General features: G+C 48.4%; 2 protein-coding genes across 2 annotated transcripts in view; one reads left to right on the forward strand and one right to left on the reverse strand.

The window, feature by feature from the left end:
• FOXO4 (forkhead box O4) overlaps positions 1-3,495 on the reverse strand; it is a 29,527-nt gene extending 26,032 nt beyond the window's left edge. Inside the window, exon 1 of the mRNA XM_083486447.1 lies at positions 2,785-3,495. Within this exon, the coding sequence (XP_083342573.1) occupies positions 2,785-3,252 (468 nt within the window). The 5' untranslated portion in view covers positions 3,253-3,495. The remainder of the gene's footprint in view (positions 1-2,784) is intronic.
• A 6,288-nt stretch (positions 3,496-9,783) lies between these two features.
• SNX12 (sorting nexin 12) lies at positions 9,784-18,522 on the forward strand. The gene is made up of 4 exons (XM_083486638.1): positions 9,784-10,106; positions 15,169-15,264; positions 15,449-15,573; positions 16,754-18,522. Exons 1-4 carry the CDS (start codon positions 9,942-9,944, stop codon positions 16,854-16,856), a joined length of 489 nt encoding a protein of 162 aa, XP_083342764.1. The 5' UTR covers positions 9,784-9,941; the 3' UTR covers positions 16,857-18,522.
• The last annotated feature ends 2,704 nt before the right edge of the window (positions 18,523-21,226 follow it).

Consider the following 21,226-nt stretch of genomic DNA (forward strand, 5'->3'; position numbering starts at 1 on the left):
GTGCCATCGAATCTAATGTACACTGTATTTTTTGCATTGTAATTTGGCAAAAAAAGGTGAGCATTAGATTTGAGTAAATACAGTATGTGCAAGAAGGAGGTGGGGGGAGGATGAGAGAACATTTCCAGAATATTTTCAGTCCCTAAAGACAGCGTTTTTACTATCATCCTCCCAATTTCTGGCAACAAGATTTCCCTAATCCAGCACAGATGACAGCTTCAGAAAGGGCTATCCTCTGTTAACTGTTTGCCCTTGGAATTTAGCTAAACTATGGGTATCTGGGACATCACACAGTAATCAGGCCAGTGTTGTGACACAGGAAAAAGGAGACTGAACCAATCCACCCCTTTGTTCAGAGAGCCACCCTGCAGAAGTCAACATTACTAGCACATGTAGAAATACACCAAGTCAAATCCAGCAGCCTCTCCGTGTGGATCAAAAACTGTAGAAGAGTTAAAATCTAGGAGCTCCAAAGTCCCTACCACAATCGGTCACAAGAGGAAGCAGACTCCTTTGTACGGACAAGGCTTATTTACTATCCTCTCTCTCCAACACTCCGCATTCATGTTCTGTGCAAGAGATGAATGCTTTTCCCATGCCTCCCTAGCTGGCACTGGAAATTGGCTTGCAGGCTGACTAATAATCCCAGTGCCAGCGCAATACTATATACCTGTGGTTCTCAACCAGTGTACCGTGGCCCCCTGGGGTGCCTTGAATGATAGCCAGGGTGCCACAGGCAACACTGGCCTCTATCCCTCTTTTCTTCTCTCCCTCCTCTGATGCCCTCTTGCGTCTCAACCTTCCAAAGGCTTGTGTGGCTGTTTGTTGCAGCAGCCCTGGCTACAAGCTCCAGAGGTGAATGGGGCTTCTGGGGCAGGCCAGGGAGCAGGCACCTTTGTTTGGGGGGGGGGAGCTCAGAGACCAGGGGTGGAGGCGGTGGCTGCCCCGAGAACTCCTAGGGAGAGGGGAGAGGAGAGGAGGCTGAGGGAACACTCTACGAGGGAGGGTGTGACATAACTGGGCTTCTGAGACCCAGAACGTGTTTCCCCAGAGGGGAGCCGTAGAAAGAATGTAGCTGGTCAAGGGAGCCATGGACTCAAAAAGGTTGAAAATCTCTGCTATACACGGTTCCATGTAAAAATCTGACAGTGCCCAATCCCCTGATGTCTCCACCTTTTAATTCTTTCAAGTGCCTTTAACACTGGCACAGCAGCTCTGTCAAGAAAAAGTGTCACCTGTTGAGGTCTTTGGTCTCAAAAAAATTCTAAAAGCAAAGGGGCAGTATCCTAAAACTTTTATTATGAAAAGCCATGAAGTCAAGATGTTGCTGGTAAAGCAAGGTGGAAGCATAATCTGCCAAGCATTAAAATGTTGGTTCAGGATGATACAGAAACCCTGCCAAGAAAAGGTATTCTTTTCTCCTCCTGTATTTGCATTCTGTATTTGTCTTTTAGACCACATGCCACTATATGCCTTTGGGTGCCCTGGCAGAAAAATGGCTTGGAAATGTAGTATATAAGAATAAACACAGGGATGTTGGGGGATGTGGAAAGAGAGATAAGGAAGAAAAGGTAGAGGTGTCATAGCTCCATGTAGCTTAGCAACAAACAATCAGGAAGCAGTCAGCTTCAATCTCCCTTTCACCATACTCAGCGGTCAACAACACTCACTCAATCTTCCAACTCTGCAAGACAGGAAAGATAATACTAGCCTACCTTACAGGAATGTTGCAATGGCTCCTGAAACAAGAGCACAGGAGGCAGCACTCAAGCACACCACAGGAACACTATCATCCATGTGCATAAAATGTAGCCACAATGGACCAGAAGAAAAGTATCCAAAATCCAAATTTGAACCATTTGCTATTATTTGGAATGGCAAAAACATCACATAGGCACTGGAGCTCCTCAGAATTGTTCAGCAAGCAGGCTAGATCATGGGTAGGCAAACTAAGGCAAATTGCCTTCACAATCCGGCTGGCAGCCGGAGTACAATGTGTTCTTTTATTTAAAATGCATCTCTAGGTTATTTGCGGGGCATAGGAATTTTCTCATTCCCCCCCCCAAAAAAAATATAGTCCGGGCCCCCACAAGGTGTGAGGGACAGTGGACCGGCTCCCTGCTGGAAAAGTTTGAGGACCCCTGGGCTAGATGGTGAACAGAGCAAACTGGAGAAGGAAGGTGGCAGATGCTTTGTTCACCACCTCACTGGATGGGTTCCGGAGAAAACTTAAGATCCTGCACACTCTCTTGTGGCCTTACTAAGCAGAAGAACTGCCCAAATTACAGGATCACATCCAATATGCCAGCTCCACTCCAGTTCAGACCCACCGAAATAACTGGGCACGACTCAATTTCGGCCCGCTGATTCTGATGGGTTTATATCAAGTGCAGTAACTTAGTGGGGCACATTATGCTGTTGTTGTTTTCTCTTTGCTAGCCACTTTGCAATTCATGCGAATGGAAAGCGGCGTGGATATAGGCTTGCATCTAATATGCCACCCCCACTCCCGATCAGCCCCACCGAAATAACTGGGTACGGCTCAATTTGGGTTAGGTGATTCCGATGGGTCTACTCCGAGTGCAGTAACTTAGGCGGGCACATTGTGCTGTTGCTGTCTTCTGTTTGTACGCTGCTTTACGAATGTAAAGCGGCGTAGGTGGATAACAAACCGAATCAACCCCGCGGCGTGTTCTCTTGCTTTGTTGTTGTCGGCTGGTTTTCTGCTGTCTCCCTTTCCCCACGAAGCCACTTCTTGCCCCCTCGCCACCCCCGGGGACTCACCTTCCATCCGGCGGAGCTGTTGCTGTCGCCCTTGTCGCGGAAGTAAGGCACGGAGCGGACCATCCACTCGTAGATCTGCGCCAGCGTCAGGCGCTTGTCCGGGGCGCTCTCGATGGCTTGGCTGATGAGGTCCGCGTAAGACTGGCTGCCCCAGGCGTTGCGACGCGCCCCGCCGCCGGACCCGCCGCCGCCGCCGCCGCTCTTCCGCGCTCCGCCGCCGGACCCGGCGCCGCCTCCCGGCGCCGCGGCCGCCGCTGCCCCGGTCGCCGCCACCCCGGCTGGCTCCTCGGGGCTCCCCAGCCCGCTGCCGGGCGCTGCCCCGGGCTCCGTGTCGGCCGCCGCCAGCTCCGGCCGGGGCAGCGGCCAAGTGCAAGAGCGCGGCCGGCTCTGAGGGGGGAACTCCGGGTCCAAAGCCGCCGCCACCGAGGGAGACTCCGCCGCTGAGGGGCTCTCCGCCGGCTCCGCCATGATGGCGACGCTCCGGGTCTCCGGCCGCCCTCAGCGCCGCCACATCACCCGCCGGCGATCGGACCCGCGCGGCGATCTCCCCGGTCCTCGGCCGAAGGTGGCGCGACCCGAGCGGCGGCTTTGCCCGCGCCTCGATCTCGCTCTCTCGGTGGTACCGCCCGCCCTGAGGGCCCTCCCGCTCGCCGCCGATTCTTGCTCAGAACTGAGCGCTCCGCCACGAGAGCAGGCGCCTCGGCGGCACTGTTTATCACAGACGGGGAGAGGGGCGGGGGAGTTGGAAATGAGCCCGCGCGTGCGCACGCGGTGCACCTTGGGAGCCGTAGTCCCCCAAGCGAGGCGACGGCGGGCGGGGGGGAAGGGTCTCGAAGCTGGACGCGGTTTCCCGTCAGGCCAAGCGCGAGACTTTCTTTCGAGGAAGGAGGGAGATCATGCGGACTACAAACCCCAGAGTTCCAGCTTCTCGCTTACCCTCTGTCTCCCTCCTCCTCCTCCCCCCCGCCCCACCGTGCCGGCGTTACATAAGCAGCCAACCAATCCGCTTCATCCAAAACAAGTGCGCCGTGCTAGGCGGCGCTGCGCTCCCACTCCTTTGGCTGGTGTGTCCAGCGGCTGCTACTCCCCCCTTTGCCCGCCACGGCGAAGCTCTGCCGGGGCTGTTCTGCCTAATCGCCCCCCTCCCGCGCGTGGATGATGCAGCCAGATTAAAGGCGTCTTCAATGATTGATTAGACGACAGCTAGCCAACTGATTTATTAATCGATTAAACCTACACAAATTCTCTCGCTTGTGTGTGTGTACTTACTACTATTCTACACAAAGTCTCTGCGTGTGGTTTTTCTCTGTCCATATGAGATAGACATTTAGAAATTGAAAAATACATTTGCAGTTTTTCACATGTGAATAAAACTGCTTCTGTGGAGGGGGGCGAGGGCGGGAGGTCAGCTTCGCTCAAGTTGAGAAGATGCTGCAAGATTCAGCTTGTCTCTGGAGAGGATGAGCTTCCTCGGTTGGAGGAACTCAGGACAGATGCTGCCCTGCGGTATAAGGTGAGCAAAGGTCAGATCTTCAGCCATGAAACTGGCTGAAGAGGGGAAGGGGCACCTGAAGTGTACATTTTAAACCAGCATCATACCAGTTTAATAATAATGTTATTATTTATATCCCACCCATCTCACTAGGTTCCCTGAGCCACTGTGGGTGGCCTCCAGCAAAATACAAAAACACAATAAAACATCAAAAACTTCTGTATGCCCGGCTGCTTTCATATGTCTTCAAGAAGACATATGGTTATCTCCTTGACAACTAATGGGAGGGCATTCTGCAGGGCAGGCACCACTACCAAGAATGCCCTCTGCTGGTTCCCTGTAACTTCACTTCTCCCATATCTGAAGAGGTATCTGAAGAAGTGTGCATGCACACGAAAGCTCATACCAAGAACTAACTTAGTTGGTCTTTAAGGTGCTACTGGAAGGAATTTTTTTATTTTGACTATGGCAGACCAACACGGCTACCTATCTACTACTTCACTTCTCCCAGTGAGGGATCTGCCAGAAGGCTCTCGGAGCTGGAACTCAGTGCCTGGACTTTAAACAGTCATGCCTTCCTCAAAAAGATCCTGGGAAGGGTAGTTTCCTTAAGAGTGATTAAAGTTGTTAGGAGGCCCCTTTCCCCCTCACTGTGATACAATTCCTAGAGTGTTCTAGGATTCAGAATGTCCTAAAGACTGCTGATTCACCTGCTGAAAATACCTTTCTTGTGTTGGCACACACCACCTTTCCCTAGGGGGGTACAAGAAGAAAGGCCTCTGATGATGAAAGTAGGGTCCAGGTGGGTTCATGTGGGGAGCTGCCCCAGAAATTACTCAAATGGGACTTGAGCACAAGAGCATTCTCCCTGTTTGTGATTCCCAGCAACTGGTAATCAGAAGTATACTGCACAACACTGCTTCGATAGCTAAGCTGTGTCCATTTTGTGTTTGCACAGATCTTTGTGGCTCAGGACCCCAATATCTCCTGGAATGTCTCTCCCAAAATGAAAGCCTCTGGCCACTTAGATCTTCATCTAAGCCCTTCTCCAGGTCCCTCCTTCGAGGGAGGCTCAGAAGATGGTGACAAAGGAGAAGGCCTTTCCACTGGCAACTTCTCATCTGTGGAGCCAAATCTTCTGGCTGCAAATTTCGTACTTTTAACATTAAAGCTCTTTCACCTCCACCCCCCAGTTGTTGTGTCACTTCCAAATTATATAGAACACCACAGAAAGCCAAAACTATAGAAAGTTTGAAATCTAGTTTGCACACTAGCCAGTGTAATTATTTCATTCTAATTGTGAGCATCCATCTGCCTCGGGAGACAATGGAGGAGTGTGCTTTTGGGGCTGAAATCAAATTGTTGGAAGGTTGCAGCGCCTGCTGTGGTTGTAGAGACTGGCATGGGAGAGACATGTTTTGTTGCAGCTGGGGCAGATGAAGGGATCCAATTGTGTTACTGCAGATGCATCATGGTGTTTCTGCGCTTCTCCCAGAGGTCATTCATTCTTTGGTCACTGCTATAGCCTGTCTCCAAGCACTGTGGTCATCTGCAAGCGATTCCCACATAGCAGAGTTGATGTTGCCAGCCTTCATGTCTTGTTTGCAGACATCTTTGTAACACAGAATTGGTCTACCAATGGGCCTGGTGCCTGAAGCCAGGTCACCACAGAGCACCCCTTTGGGGATCCTGCAGTCTTACAATTTTTGGATGGTGTGTGGGATCATGACCTTCTAATACAAATTATATTCTCATACAAATACAGGAAAAGCCCATTATGCATCCCTTATGAAAATAGCCCAAACTTGTTTACTGGGTACTGTCTACACATCTCTCCAGGGTATCTGGCTGGGGACATTCCCAACCCTACCTGAAGATTTTGGGCATTGACTCTGGGGCCTTCTGCATGTGAAACAAGCACCTCACCACTGAGCTAATAAAATAAGAAACTGCCACATACAGAGTCAGCCCACAGGCCCATCTGGCTCAACACTGTCTATATACTGACTAGTGCAAACTTTCCAGTGTTACAGTCAGGGGACATAAGCTACCTTCCCTGAAGATGTGGAGGACTGAACCTGGGACCTTCTGCACAAAGCACATGCTATACCAAGCTACAGCTACTGAATGCTTCTTGCACTGTGATATGTTGGTTTTATTGAAAAATATTTGGATAACGATGTGTCACAAATAATTTTTTGTTGTTGTTTAGTCATTTAGTTGTGTCTGACCCCATGAACCAGAGCACACCAGGCCTCCCGCAGTTTGGTCAGATTCATGTTGATAGCTTCAAGAACACTGTCCAACCATTTCGTCCTCTGTCATCCCCTTCTCCTTGTGCCCTCCATCTTTCCCAACATCAGGGTCTTTTCCTTTTTTTTTAAAATGATATTTATTGAGAATTTAAAGTTACAGAGATAAAAAAGGAAAAGGAAAAAAATAAACAAAAAAGAAAAGGAATTAAACAATACAAGTCAGTAAAAAGAAAAAAGAAGAAAAAAAGAAAACACACAATACATCAAAACCAAAAACAAAAGCAAACAAAAAATTTAAAAACAAATCCAATATTCCCAAATCTTTATCTTTCGTTAACTTGTTTCATCGACCTCCCCACACCTCCCTTTTTTGTATTCTAGTTATTAATTATCTCAGCAAATCCTTTCCATCTTTCACTATATTCTGTCATTAAATTACCTTAATTTATTTTAACCTTATCTTACCATAAAAATCCCTAAAGCTTAAAACTTATTTATACATAATTCCTTATAGCATTTCTACTAAAGCCAAATAGTTTTATTCCAGCATTTTTTCTAACACTCATTAATTTTACAATAATTCTCTAAATGAATTTTTAAACTTTCTTCCAATCTTCATCCATCGTCTCTTCTTCCTGGTCTCGGGTTTTGTCAGTCCTTTCTATCCCTTCCATCTAGTCCATCAACCTGGTGACCTTCTATCCGAGGCTCTTAAGTCTCTTCCATGTCCCTTCTGCAGGTCTTCTTCATGTTTATACCTGCACTTTACTTTGTCTTCTGCTGATCTTATTCTTGATTTCCTTCCTTTCTCACTGAGGGGTAGATCTCGGGGAGACTCCAACTTGACAATATCTTTATCCCTTCTCGAGAGGTCAGCCCATTCTCCATAGTCAGCACTGAAATCCAAAAAATATTTGAAGGCATGTTTCAAAGTCCCTCCCAGGTTAAGGGCCCCCACAACTCCAAACTCCTCCTGGCCCAAAACTAGATCCCAAAAGTCAAAGCATCCCTGCATAGGGGGATCTATCCAACTTCCCATCTCCAAACCAAACAGTATTCCATCTCTCCAAATCTGACTTTCTCCAGGTTCAGTCGTCAGAAACAGCAACTTATGTTCCTGCAAGGCCGCAGCTCTCTCCATTTCTATTACTTGAGGTTCAGCAGCAACCTCCTCCTTTGTCTTCTGCACAACTTGCCCTGTGAAAGCAAATTCCTGGGTTGGTTCCTGAGTGGTTTCTATATAGGTGTTCACTGTTTGCCCAAAATTGCTAACTGCAACAGTCATCAAATCCATCTTCTCATGTAGCTGTTCCAGTAAAGCGCTTGTCTTGCAAAAAGCAAGCACTAAGGCTTCTTCTGGGCACATTCTTGTTCAAGGTCAATGTCTGGTTCCCACGATCTTTAATCTCTACAGCTGTAGAATTCCCCAGATCGACTCCAGCAACAGTTTCACAAGCTCCCTCTGGAGGAAACAATTTCTGTTTGTATCCGTCTTTTTGAAAGCAGATCCCGCAACAAAATTACTTTTGTTTTTCAGATATTTTGTTCCTTTTAAATGCAAAAGGAAACATTGGAATCAATATGTTTCTCTTTTTTAACTATCTGTCAAAAAAACGTTTTATTCACAATCAATGAACTTCCCCAAAGCGTCTGTCTCTGATACCCCGTTCCCAGGTTCAAGACGGTGGAAATTTATCTTTCCTTACTCTCTCTCCTGCAGGTTTAAACAATCTAAGATTTCCCCCCTCTTCTCCTGCTTCCAAGGGGGGTTTGGTAGTTTTAACTGATGGAAATTTAGTCCTTTACAAACGACTTTCCAGACTTTAGCTTGCAATGTCTTTGCTTCAATCTATTTACAAAAGCGGAAGGCGGACTTCCTGTTTAGACCTTCCCGCTTCAATGCCAAATTAAGATGTTTCATAGTCCAATTTTCCGTTCTACTCATGGGTACTTGTTTAGAGTCCAATTGTCCACAGGAAAAAGTCAGCGCTCTCCGGCAACAGCAATGCGGCTTCACTCCGTGAAAAGAGCAGTCGATTCGAAGCACCGTGCCGCTCACCCCACGTTGCTCCGGATCCCCGAAACCGGGTTTCCCCACAAGTAGGGGAGGCGCAAAAGGTGCCAGCCGAAACCCACATCCACAGGCTTCTCCCGCCTGTGGTTTTTAGTGGGTCTCCACCTTGCCATGGCAGTCCAGACCCTAATTTCCACGAAGCGGATTCCTCCCGGTCAGAGGAAATCCGCCATTACCGGAGGTGCTAACCCGGAAGTCCATCAGGGTCTTTTCCAAGGAGTCTTCTCTTCTCATGAGGTGGACAACGTATTGGAGCCTCAGTTTCACGATCTGTCCTTCCAGTGAGCACTCAGGGCTGATTTCCTTCAGAATGGATAGGTTTGATCTTCTTGCAATCCATGGGACTCTCCAGAGTCTCCTCCAGCACCATAATTCAAAAGCATCAATTCTTCGGTGATCAGCCTTCTTTATGGTCCAGCTCTCACTTCCATACATCACTACTGGGAAAACCATAGCTTGAACTATATGGACCTTTGTTGGCAAGGTGATGTCTCTGCTTTTTAAGATGCTGCCTAGGTTTGTCATCGCTTTTCTCCCAAGAAGCAGGCGTCTTTTAATTTTGTGACTTCTGTCACCATCTGCAATAAATACTGTAAATCAAATGAAGAGCGGTGATAAAAACATAAGAAAGACCTGCTGCCACTGAAACCTGTTTTGTTTTATTCATATATGTGCTGCTGATACATTTCGCGCAGCGTTTTGTAACGTTTGTTTGTGTTATGGATTTCGGACTGCGAGGCACTTTGAGTTCATCCTTAGCGGGTTTGGGGGCGTTAATACAAGTTAAAATGCTTAATAATAATAACTGTGATCGAACCGGGGGCTAACAACAAAACGCTCCCCACCGGTTCCACCATCAGCGCCAGCGCCGCATGCGCAGGGGTGCAGCGCCCAGGAGCCTCCCCGCGCCATGGATGATTCTGCCAGTTATGCAAGGCACTTCACGGCGCAGAGCTCGGAGTAGGACACCTAGCGGCGGCCCCGCACCATAAACTGACCACTGCTGCGCCATACAGGTTCCAGGGCTCGGTGGCGCGCAGCCACGCGCCGAAGATAACTCATAAACTCCGCGGCTTAACCAATATGCCCGTTATTGCTTATGCGCGTTGCGGGGCTGGCGCGGCTTGTCAGAGGGAGGAGGCGGGCCCCGGAACATGAATCCCCACCGGAGTTATGCAGGGCGGGCACGGCGCGGCGCCTCCCGACGCAGGTTCCGGGGCGGCGCCATGGTATTGCGGCGCCGCGGCTGTGAGGAGAAGCTGGCGGCAGCGGCGGCAGGGCGCGTTCCGCTGAGGCGGCTCTGACCACCAGAATCTCCCCTCCTTCCCTCTCCGCTATGTCCGAGGCGGCCGTGGCCGACACGCGGCGCCTCAACTCGAAGCCGCAGGACCTGACGGACGCCTACGGGCCGCCCAGCAACTTCCTGGAGATCGACATCTTCAACCCGCAGACCGTGGGCGTCGGGCGGGCCAGATACACCAGCTACGAGCTCCGCATGAGGGTGCGTAAGGGAGGGGGCGAGGGCGGGGGCGGGGTGAGGGAGGAGGGGGCGGGGCCTCGGGGGGGTCTTCTAGTGGGCGGGGTGTCAGTGGGAGGGAACGGAATAGGGCGCCCTCGTGCCACGCCCAATACCTGCCTTATTTGAGGGGGGGGGGAATTCCGACCCTCATTTCAATTCATTTAAAAAAATCATTTATATTTATTTCTAATTACCCTGTTCCTGTAAGCAGGATAGGCAGGAATGTTATAGTTACATGGAGGCCATGGGGTAGGTGCAGTATAAAGGGGTGGTGTGGCATAGTGGTTAGATCGTTCTGTGGATAAAGAGGTGGCCCTGGGTTGGGAGAGGCTGCCCACTCTGCTACAAAGCACACATGGGCTTGAGGATAGATCTGCTTGCTCAAGCTGATCCCGCCTCACAGAATGTTGCAAGTAGTGAATGGGCTTGTAAGTCAGCGTGAATCTGCTAAGCCAGGGGTCGGCAACCTAAGACCCATGGGCCGGTAGCAGCCCACAAGGCTTGTCTAACTGGCACATGGCGACCCCTGGCACACACACCCTGCTCTTACCGGCGCATCGTGGGGATCGACTTCCGGGTTGATGGCACCTGTGCGAATGTGCACAGGCGCTCCTCCAACCCAGATGTGTGCCGAAAATAGTGTGTGCACGTGCACAGGCACTTCTTCATCCTGCACGCATGTGCACACACTATTTCCGGCGCATTTCTGGATCAGAGGAGCGTTGGAAAAATAGCGTGTGCGCACGGGCGCTCCTCTGACCCGGAAGAGCGCGCATGCACACATGCTCTGGCCCATCCTTTGATAAGGTTGCTGATCTCTCAGCTAAGCCTTTAGCACAGGCTTGGTTTCTTTTTTGATTTGGGGTAGTATCTGGTGCATCCTTGGTGCACACCTGCCTGATGTCACCGTGGATCCCGATTGTGACATCAGTTGGAGAAGAATCAACTTAAGCAGAGACTGAGCGGTGTGGGGGGGTTAATGTTTTTCCCGCCTTTCCCCTCCCTATGCCTTTATTTTATGTGCATTCCAAGATATGTGCTGAGAAGCCACACTGAGTTCAGGGAAACTTGCTCCCTGGTAATCATGTAAAGCAGGGGCTCAAAAGCCAAGCCATTGACCTCCTGCCTTTGTAAATTTTGATACCTCTATGGTAGTTTTTAATATGTGAATGGTGCTACGTAACCCCTGGGTGGATCACACAGACCACCAGTTGGGAACCACTGATGTAATGGATTGCAACTATAACATTACATATGCAGAGAAAAGAAACACAAGGGTGCATCTGTAAGAGTGAAACCACATGCCCTCATCTGCCCCAGCTACAACAAAACATGTCTCTCCCTTATCAGTCTCTGCAGCCACAGCAGGCGCTGTAACTCTCCCCGTGATTTACCCCCGATGATGCACTCTTCTATTGTCTCTCGAGGCAGACAGAGGCCAACAACAATACAGTGGCCTACATCATGGTGTGGAACCTATGGACCCCCATATGTTGCTGCACTCCAACTTCTATCAATCCCAGCCAGCATGGCCATGGTCAGGGATAACGGGGTCCAATAAACACCTGGGAGGGCCACAGGTTCTTCATCCCTTTACAGTGAGATTAGCAAAGCATTTGTTGCTGCCCTTAGGATCTTACAATCTAAAATACTAGTTGGATTGGAATAGGGGGGACCAGTCAACTCAACATAACAAAAGTAATTTTAGTTACTGGTATGGAACAGATGACAATTCTACAGAATGGGTATTTGTGACCTACATGTCCTTCTCAAGCAATTAGTTGCATTTTAAGTTCCTTCCCTAGAAAGGAGCTCTTGAAACACCCTCTTGACTAGTGGAAAAGATTTTTGAGTCTGCAAGGGGCAGGATTTTGCTGTATTGTAGAATAGCTAGAAGGGGTGAGTATCTAGAAGTGGTTGTCCTGGGCCTTGCCATTAAAGCAGTTGTGCCACTGCACTATAATAGTGCCTGCTACCTAGCTGAAGCGGTTGCTTCTGAAGAGTAAAGGTAAAGGGACCCCTGACCATTAGGTCCAGTCACGGACGACTCTAGGGTTGCGGCGCTCATCTCGCTTTACTGGCCGAGGGAGCCGGTGTACAGCTTCCGGGTTATGTGGCCAGCATGACTAAGCCGCTTCTGGCAATCCAGAGCACTGCACGGAAATGCCGTTTACCTTCCCGCCAGAATGGTACCTATTTATCTACTTGCACTTTGTGCTTTTGAACTGCTACTGAAGAGTAGATTACTGCAATGTGCTCTACGTGGCGCTGCCCTTTAGGCCAAACTGAAAGCTGTAGCTTGTGCAGAATGCAGGGGCTTGACGCTCAGTGGGCCGAAATATTGCCATTTTATTATGCTGTTGCTGAAATAATTGCAGTTAGACTGCCAGTTGGGCTAGGTTCGTGATGCTAGTTATGGTATAGAAAGTTGTACAGTTTGGGATCAAGATTACTAAAAGATTGTATCATCCCAACATACATACCCAACCAATCACTGTCCCATGTGAGTGAGCATCCTGCAGATATAGTTCTATCAGGAGGTCTATTCCACACAATGTTGGAATTGGGTCTAAGCTGTGGTAGTACCTACCCTTTTAAAACTCCCTCTAGTTGCATGTTGGACTGGTGTTTTCTCTGTTGCTTTTCACCTGCTAGAAGTATTCCTCTTGCAGCAAGCCTTCTAAGTAGCTTAGGGTTAGAGCTCAACATTGAGCCTACCAAGTGGCGATGGCGACGGCGAAGAGGACCTTCTTCACTGCCTCTATTGCATCTGCAGGAAACAGCAACAGGAGACTATTTCAGGTGCTTAGCAATCTATCGGAACCACCTTCGTCACCGGGGCCTGGTAGGGACCCCAAGATCTCCTGCAATGCTTTTGCAAAGTTTTTGCAGATAAAGTCACTCAGATTCAGAAGGAGGTAGACTTCACCGTGGGAGCAGGGCCAGGGTGGAAGAGTGCTGGAGTCCTGTCTAGTCATGTTATATGGAATCAATTCCAATCTGTTACCTCCGAGGATGTGGACAGGCTGCTTGGACGAGTGAAACCGACCACCTGTCTCCTTGATCCTTGTCCATCCTGGCTAATAAAAGTGAGCCGGGAAGGGCTAGGTGATGGGCTCTGCAGGGTGATGAATGCTTCCCTCTCCAAGGGAGCCTTCCCTGGCCCCCTGAAAGAGGCGGTCATTAAAGTGCTTCTTTAAAAAACACCTTTAGACCCAGCCAACATGGTCAACTATCGCCCAGACTCAAATCTTCCATTCTTGGGCAAGGTGGTTGAGCGGGTGGTTGCTGAACAACTCCAAGCATGCCTGGAGGATTAAGACCACTTGGATCCCTTCCAATCGGGATTCAAGCCTCGCCATGGGACTGAAACTGCCTTGGTCGTGCTGATCAATGCTCTCTGGTGGGCTAGGAACAAAAGTACGAGCTGTTTCCTAGTTCTGCTGGATCTCTCAGTGGCATTTGATACCATCGACCATGCCATCCTTCTGGACCGTCAGGAGGGGCTGGGAGCTGGGGGCACTGTTATACAGTGGTTCCGCTCCTTTCTCCTGGGCCGTATCCAGAAAGTGGTGTTGGGGGATGTGTTCAGACCCCTGGGCTCTCACTTGTGCGTCAGGGTTCCGTCCTCTCCTCCATGATTTTTAATATCTATATGAAGCCACTGGGAAGGATTATCGGGGGGTTGGGCTTGGTGTTCATCAGTATGTAGATGATACCCAGCTCTACCTCTCTTTTAAATCAGAACCAGTGAAGGCGGTAAAGGTCCTGTGTGAGTGCCTGGAGGCAGTTGGAGGATGGATGGCAGCTAACAGATTGAGGTTGAATCCTGTCAAGACAGAAGTACTGTTTTGGGGGGACAGGGGGCAGGCAGGTGTGGGGGACTCCCTGTTCCTGAATGGGGTAACTGTGCCCCTGAAGGACCAGGTGTGCAGCCTGGGAGTCATTTTGGACTCACAGCTGTCCATGGAGGCGCAGGTCAATTCTGTGTCCAGGTCTACCAGCTCCATCTGGTACACAGACTGAGACCCTACCTGCCCACAGACTGTCTCGCCAGAGTGGTGCATGCTCTAGTTATCTCCCGCTTGGACTGCTGCAATGCGCTCTATGTGGGGCTACCTTTGAAGGTGACTTGGAAACTGCAATTAATCCAGAATGCGGGAGCTAGACTGATGACTGGGAGTGGCCGCTGGGACCATATAACACCAGTACTGAGAGACCTGCATTAGTTCCCGGTACGTTTCCGAGGATAATTCAAAGTGTTGGTGCTAAACTGCCTCGGTCCTGTATACCTGAAGGAGCATCTCCACCCTGATCATTCAGCCCGGACACTGAGATCCAGTGCCGAGGGCCTTCTGGTGGTTCCCTCACTGGAGAAGTAAGGTTACAGGGAACCAGGCAGAGGGCCTTCTCAGTAGTGACGCCTGCCCTGTGGAACGCCCTCCCATCAAGGAAATAAGCAACTATCCTACTTTTAAAAGATACCTGTTAATGCTGTATTGTGTTTTTAATATTCGATTGGGAGCCGCCCAGAGTGGCTGGGGAAACCCAGCCAGATGGGCTGGGTATAAATAAATTATTATAAATTATTATTATAATGTCTATCTCAGTTGATACCTGTACAGTGGTACCTCTGGTTACATACGCTTCAGGTTACACACTCCGCTAACCCAGAAATAGTGCTTCAGGTTAAGAACTTTGCTTCAGGATAAGAACAGAAATTGTGTTCCGGCAGCGCGGCGGCAGCAGGAGGCCCCATTAGCTAAAGTGGTGCTTCAGGTTAAGAACAGTTTCAGGTTAAGTACAGACCTCCAGAACGAATTAAGTACTTAACCCGAGGTACCACTGTATTTGATTTGAATTGATTTTATGTATCTGCAGTTGTTACATTAAACTGTTAGTTAAAACAATTGCACATTGTTTTGTGTTTTTCATAAGTTTTTGTTATATTGCAAATTGCTTTGGTATGACTAATGGGGAATGATTCATAAATCAATAATAATAAAGCAGTTGTCAATTAGAACTTTCTCTTGCCTCCTTTCAGACAAATCTGCCGATCTTCAAACTGAAAGAGTCCTGTGTGAGGCGACGGTATAGTGACTTTGAATGGCTGAAAAATGAGCTAGAGCGTGACAGTAAGGTGGGTACAGGAAATCCACTCTGTATGCATAATAGATAGATCAATAGATAACTTTCTTCTTCATTCCTGTGGCAGAGAGCTCTCCTACTCTTCCCTGTTGGATCTAGTGGTGACCCTAACAGATCAAGCAGCAGAAGGAGAGTGGTTCTGCTCCCCTCTTAAGTCATGCTCTCAATGTTTCTAGATTGTAGTGCCTCCACTGCCTGGCAAAGCCTTGAAGCGCCAGCTTCCTTTCCGAGGAGATGAGGGCATCTTTGAGGAGTCCTTCATAGAAGAAAGAAGACAGGGCTTAGAACAGTTCATAAACAAGTAAGAGTGACACCTGGGTCTTCAATACTTGGGGAAGTGAAAGACTCTGGGAGAGGAGGATGTGTCATTGCACAGTGTAGTGACTAGATTGCATATCGTGGTTGCCAGTAACTCTAGGCATCATCTTAAGCTTACCATTGGTCTTCTCTTCATGTGGAATCCTAAGAACTGTAGTTCTCTAAAGAGTGCCTAAGAACTGTAGTTCTCTAAAGAGTGCTTTTATGGTACTCTGCAGCAACCTAATGCTTTTCAGATGTTTTATACTACAATTTACCATCTGTCCCAGCCAGCAGGGCTGTAGGATGCTGGGCCTGCTGGGAGTGTGGCTGTGATGGCCAGGGCTGATGCAAGTTTTTGTCCAGAACATCTGGAGGGCACTGGGTTGGCAAAAGCTCCCTTAAGTGGTGAAGAGCCTGCAGTTATGCTGCCTCAAGTCTGCTAGAAATGCTAAAATGAGAAAGCTGGTTTATTGTTAAATTATTATTTTTTAAATTTATAGTCATGACAGAAACAGTTATTAGCCAGAGACTATCAACTTATATCTTCCCATTATCTGACTTTATCCCAACCCCTTGTAATAAGGCTCCACCACTCTCCAGCTGCTTCTTTCAGGGAGGAAGTAGGGAGCCATGCCCACTTCCTAAACCACATACAGCCGTGATTCAGCAGCTGGGCCATTTGTGCCTGGTAAAATACTAGGATGAGCACTATCACACAAACTTATCAGACTACAGTTCTGAAAATCTGCTTGTGGGGAAAGAGAGACACGATGGCTATTCTGATACAAAACCGAAATGTTTGTAGCGCAGACAAAACTGAAGGGTCTACAATCCAGTTGTCAAGGAAACTACACTTCATACACAGAATCTGGCAGTTGTCCCTGGATGCTGAACTTTAGAAGCACAACCTTCTACATCCCTGTACAAATTCAGAGATGAAAAGCCCTCCTGGGCCTGTTTCTTGGGGAGGATGCATGCTGGGGGTGCTGAGTGCCTCCAAAGACTGGAGAGATGGGATTGGTGGCAAATGAAAATAACAGAGGCCAGCCAAAATAGATGGACAATGCTGCAAGTGTCCTGGGTGCTTGTGTGTGCTGCTGCTGCACAATATGATCTTTCCTTGCCTTGTACAGAATTGGGTAGCTGATTGCTAATCTAACACTTCTTCTTGTTCTTGGCAGAATTGCTGGACACCCGCTGGCACAGAACGAGCGCTGCTTACACATGTTCCTGCAGGAGGAGACTATCGATAGAAATTACATCCCAGGGAAAGTCCGTCAGTAGAGGAGTCTGGCATTCTCCATTTTCTCTCCCCGTGCAAAAATGACATTTATTTTTACACTGCCCCTCTTCCGAACCAGCTTTTTTCTCTTTAAACCTCCTCACTTGTCTAGTGTGCCCACCACGCCATCCCACCCCATCCCACCCCTTGTTAGGCAGCAGTGTTGGGTTCTGTTGGTCTTTGGTCTCTGCATAAAAAGGTGAGAACCTGGGAAGAGCTTGTGCCTATTGGTGGATAGGTAAAGCTTGCTGAAAATGAACTGGAGACTAGTGTAAGGTATTGCAGCGTATATCAGAGCTGCTTTTCTTCCTTTGTGTAAGAATATGGAGGATTATCCAGCATGTGTAAGTGTGCTCCTTGCTACAGGTTTCCTAGGGCAGTCATGGTACTGAGGCTCCTTTTCTTGGCTACTGCAGAGATGTTTCAGGGGTTTTTTGTTAGCATCTGTGCCCATCACCCCAGAATGATTAAAAGTGGGAAGCAAAAAATGTTTTCCCCTTAACTTGCTAGGAGGGTACTGTAGACCAAAAGCAGTTTGGAAGCTCCCTTTATTGAGCAGAAAGGCCTTCTGAGGGACTTCAAGTGACCCCTTCAGTATGCCTTGAGGTTTTAGCTGCTAATCCTACCCCAATAACCTTTGGGCTTTGTAGAGTTAGAGGCAGACTTGCAACCCAAAGAACAAGGCACCCTTTGGGAGCCACAACTTCTGGTAGCAGAATGGCTTCTTGAGAATGCATGGGCAAAGCAAACAGTGGCGTCTCAGAAGCAGGGTTCATGTTGAGGACTGGGCAGGAAAGGTTTGGTGGCTGGCTTTTCATGGTGAAATCTGTAGAGCAGTGTTTTCTCTGAGGATTGCACCTTGTCAAGTTAAAAGATGGAGCAAGTGGAACCTAAACTAAGGGATGTTTCGCATGCCGCTTCTGTGTTCAGTGGATAGCTTCATCTGGCCTCTTGTCTGTGTCCATTTGGGGTTATGGTGCAAAGTTCCCTACTGTTTGTTTAATATTTAATCTATTGGGAGGTCTTGACCATGGTATCTGTACAGCCTCTTTGTTTGACCTGAACAAGAAACTTTGTGATCCCTCCAAAACTCTGGCCTGCAAGAGGTGGGGGCAGGAAGAGAGTCGTATCAACCTAAGTAATAAAGTGACCGTAATCACAAAGTTCCCTGTTCTGAAGTTTGCACTATTTGGAGTGAGCAGTACAAGTGTGTCTTGGAGGGGAGAAAGAACTGGTATATACAATTCTGCATGTTTCAGGCAAGAGGTTGTGGATATACACCACCCACCTATGGGGTAACTGGATAGCAGAAAACTCTTCTCTGGGCTCCCAAAGCAATAGCTATGCAGAAACTGTCTCTGCACGGACCACTCTCATCTGCTGCTGGAGAGGTGCTAACATTCCTGTTGGAAGCGGCCTGCTGCTGCCTCGTGGATCTGCATTAGCTATGAGTTCTTCAAATTCCTTCCTTCATTTGGTGCACAAGTCTGGAGATCAGAGGCTCTTGCTGCTGTATGTGTGTGTTTTTGTGTGTGTGTCTATATTTATAGACACACACACATACATATCCATACTGATGTGGGGCTTGTAATTCAGCAAACTATGTCTTCAGTTTACTGTTTTATGTAATGTCCAAGACTTGTTCATATTAAACCACTGTGAAGCCAATATGTCTGTGTCCTCTATCAGTCACCGGCTTTTCTAAGTACTTTTGGGTAAAGCTTTGGAAAGGAGTTATTACTCTCTTACATGTCAAACGTGTCATTTGTGTGATGATTGAGTCTGAGGATTTATTGTTTATTTGCACTTGGGTCTTCTCAGGCAGTAGTCTCTGGTGCCTCTTGGGACTCACAGCCAGCACAAGGCAGAGAGACCAGCAGGAGCAACAGGCAAAGGCAACTGGTACTAGTTTGTCCCCCATCCTCCATGCTGAGTTCTACAAGGGCAACATTCAAGCCATGGTCTTCTGGGTTGTTGCCTCTGCACCACACTGGCTTTAAATGACATTCTTTTAGAATCATAGAATTGTAGAGTTGGAAGGGATCTTGAGGGTCATCTAGTCCAACCCCTTGCAGTGCAGAAATCTCAACATAGTATTCTGGGCACTGCATTTGGCTAGGTGTTGCTAGGAATTTTGACACTAAACTACAGTGCCTATAATTCTTTGGGGGAAAGAATTTGCTTTAAAGATATAGTGTGTATGTAACCTGAGAGTAAGATGAAGGGAGCTGACAGCAGCACCCCATGGGCTAGCGACAAGTAAAAAGGCAGGGTGGGTGGTGGACGGGGCACTGTCTGAAGTTGGTGGGGCAGTTACCCATTTGCCCAGCTGGGCTAGTCTCTGCTGCAGCCAAGCCTAGATCCATGGACACTGCAACCATTTCCCCACATTTCTTCCAAACTTTGCAAAGCTTCCTAGCACTTTTCTCTCAGCTCCTTCAGCAGGCATTGCAACACACTTTGGCTTGCATGCACACTGTACCTTTAAAATACATTCAGAGTACACTTCCACCCTCAAAGAATTCTGGGCACTGCAGCTTGTTAAGGGTTGCTGGGAATTAATAATTCCAGCAGCGGTGAATTACAGTACCCAGAATTATTTGAGGAAGGGAATGTGTTTAAAATGTGCCTTAAAGGTATACTGTGTGCATAGCCTCTACTTTTTTGCATTCTGCCATTTGTCCAAGGAGCTTAAGGAGATGAACATGGTTCCCCCTGGTTGTATCCTCACAACTACCCTGTGAAGCAGGCTAAGCTTTTGGTAAGGTACTGGAGAGCAGCATCCCAGGAGCTGGCAGAGGCTGTGGAGGAGCAGTCAGCTAAGTTTGCAAAAAGGCAGCTGAGACCTGTGCCAGCCTTGCCCTTGCTTTCTAATCACCCCACCTGCAGAGCTGAGGTTTTGGAGGGCACACAGCCACTGTTTCTCTTCAGCAGGGCTCAAGGAAGTTGTAGAATGTCTACCCAACCATGGCTTCCTTGTGAACATGGAAGACTTGCACATGATGCCTTCTTAGAGGCTGCTGTATCTGGGGGCCATGCAAGACATGAGATTAGGCCTAGTCTCCCTGTTACAGGAGCGATTGCAAAAAATAAACAGAGGATCAAGCAGTCCTGAGGTCACCTTGTCCAGGTATTCAACATCTGACCCAACTGAAGGGGAGCATAGTCTCATGCATGGACATTGTACCATGGTCTCGTCATCACTCCTGCAGTGGCAGGTTCTTCTGTTCCAGGAAGAGATTACATATTGGTTGCATTGAAGAACAAGGCATTCTGCCATTACCAGGTAATCCCTCCAATGGTGGCTCTCTTCAGCCCTCCTACAGGGATGGCAGATGTGGGATCCATCCAGGGTCCTGATAACTGGGTGCCAGCCTACAGGGCATGGGAACCCACAAGGGGAGCTTCATGCCTTGGGGCTCTGGGCATAGGATGAAAGGATACAGAGTGTGAATCTGCTGGAACTGAGGGCAATCTGACTAGTTCTCTTGGCCTTCCACCATCACCTGGAAGGGATGGGTGTCCTGATACACGCAGGCAGTGTTTGTGCAAAAGCTCATATTTTTCATCAGGGCAGATCCCTGACACCACTGCAGGAGGCAACATGTCTGCTCAACTGGTTGGAGAACCACCTCACATCTATCACTACAGAACACGTATTGGGTGTGTCCAGTATCAAGGTGGATTGGCTGAGTTGCCAGGACGAGTTCCAAGCAGAATGGAGTATTTTGCCCTTGGTGTTTGAACAGATAGTGGCACGCTTTGGTCAGCCCTGTGGGGACCTGTGTGCAACTGAGCAAAACAAGGTGAGCAGCTTATTTTAAAGTTCCAGTGTCCAACAGCAAAAGGCATAGGCTCCCTCATGAGCACTTGTGACAAGGGTCTCTTGTATGTTTTCCCCTTAATGGTAGTGATTCAGCACACATTCCAGAAAGTAAGGCACTGGAGGGCGGAGATCATTCTCATAGCTTCCTTTTGGCCCAGGAAAGAGTGGTTATTGGGTTGCCTTGGGCTCTTCTAGGTTGGTCAGATATTCCCTTCCACTACAGCAAGTGGCTTACCAATGGGGTAGGGTCAGAAGCTATTCCCACACATCTGAATAGCTGACAAATCCCATCTGATGATCCCCTCTTCCCTACAGGAAAATGTGACATTGGACCTCCCGTGAAGGTCCCTTTTCTGCTGGGGATTGAGGGGATCCATCCTCCCTAGGCTAGTTTTGGCTATGGGGTGGGCAAATTGGCGCATATGATTTTTTAAAATTTATTTTTGGGTATTCTCTTTAATTGCAATTATTCTTGCTCGGTGTTGAAATACTCCTAATTTCAGTTCAAATTTTTACTTCTTTTATTTTTTACTGAACATTCCTCTT

This window comes from Podarcis liolepis (genome assembly GCF_965112155.1).
Source record: "Podarcis liolepis genome assembly, chromosome: Z".
Taxonomy (NCBI): domain Eukaryota; kingdom Metazoa; phylum Chordata; class Lepidosauria; order Squamata; family Lacertidae; genus Podarcis; species Podarcis liolepis.

What these genes read in the sequence shown, in the direction of transcription:
- SNX12 (XM_083486638.1), top strand. Translation starts at nt 9,942, where the DNA reads ATGTCCGAGGCGGCCGTGGCCGACACGCGGCGCCTCAACTCGAAGCCG. An exon ending in AGCTAGAGCGTGACAGTAAG is followed by an intron (nt 15,265 to 15,448) that starts GTGGGTACAGGA and finishes CAATGTTTCTAG; the next exon opens with ATTGTAGTGCCTCCACTGCC. An exon ending in TTAGAACAGTTCATAAACAA is followed by an intron (nt 15,574 to 16,753) that starts GTAAGAGTGACA and finishes TGTTCTTGGCAG; the next exon opens with AATTGCTGGACACCCGCTGG.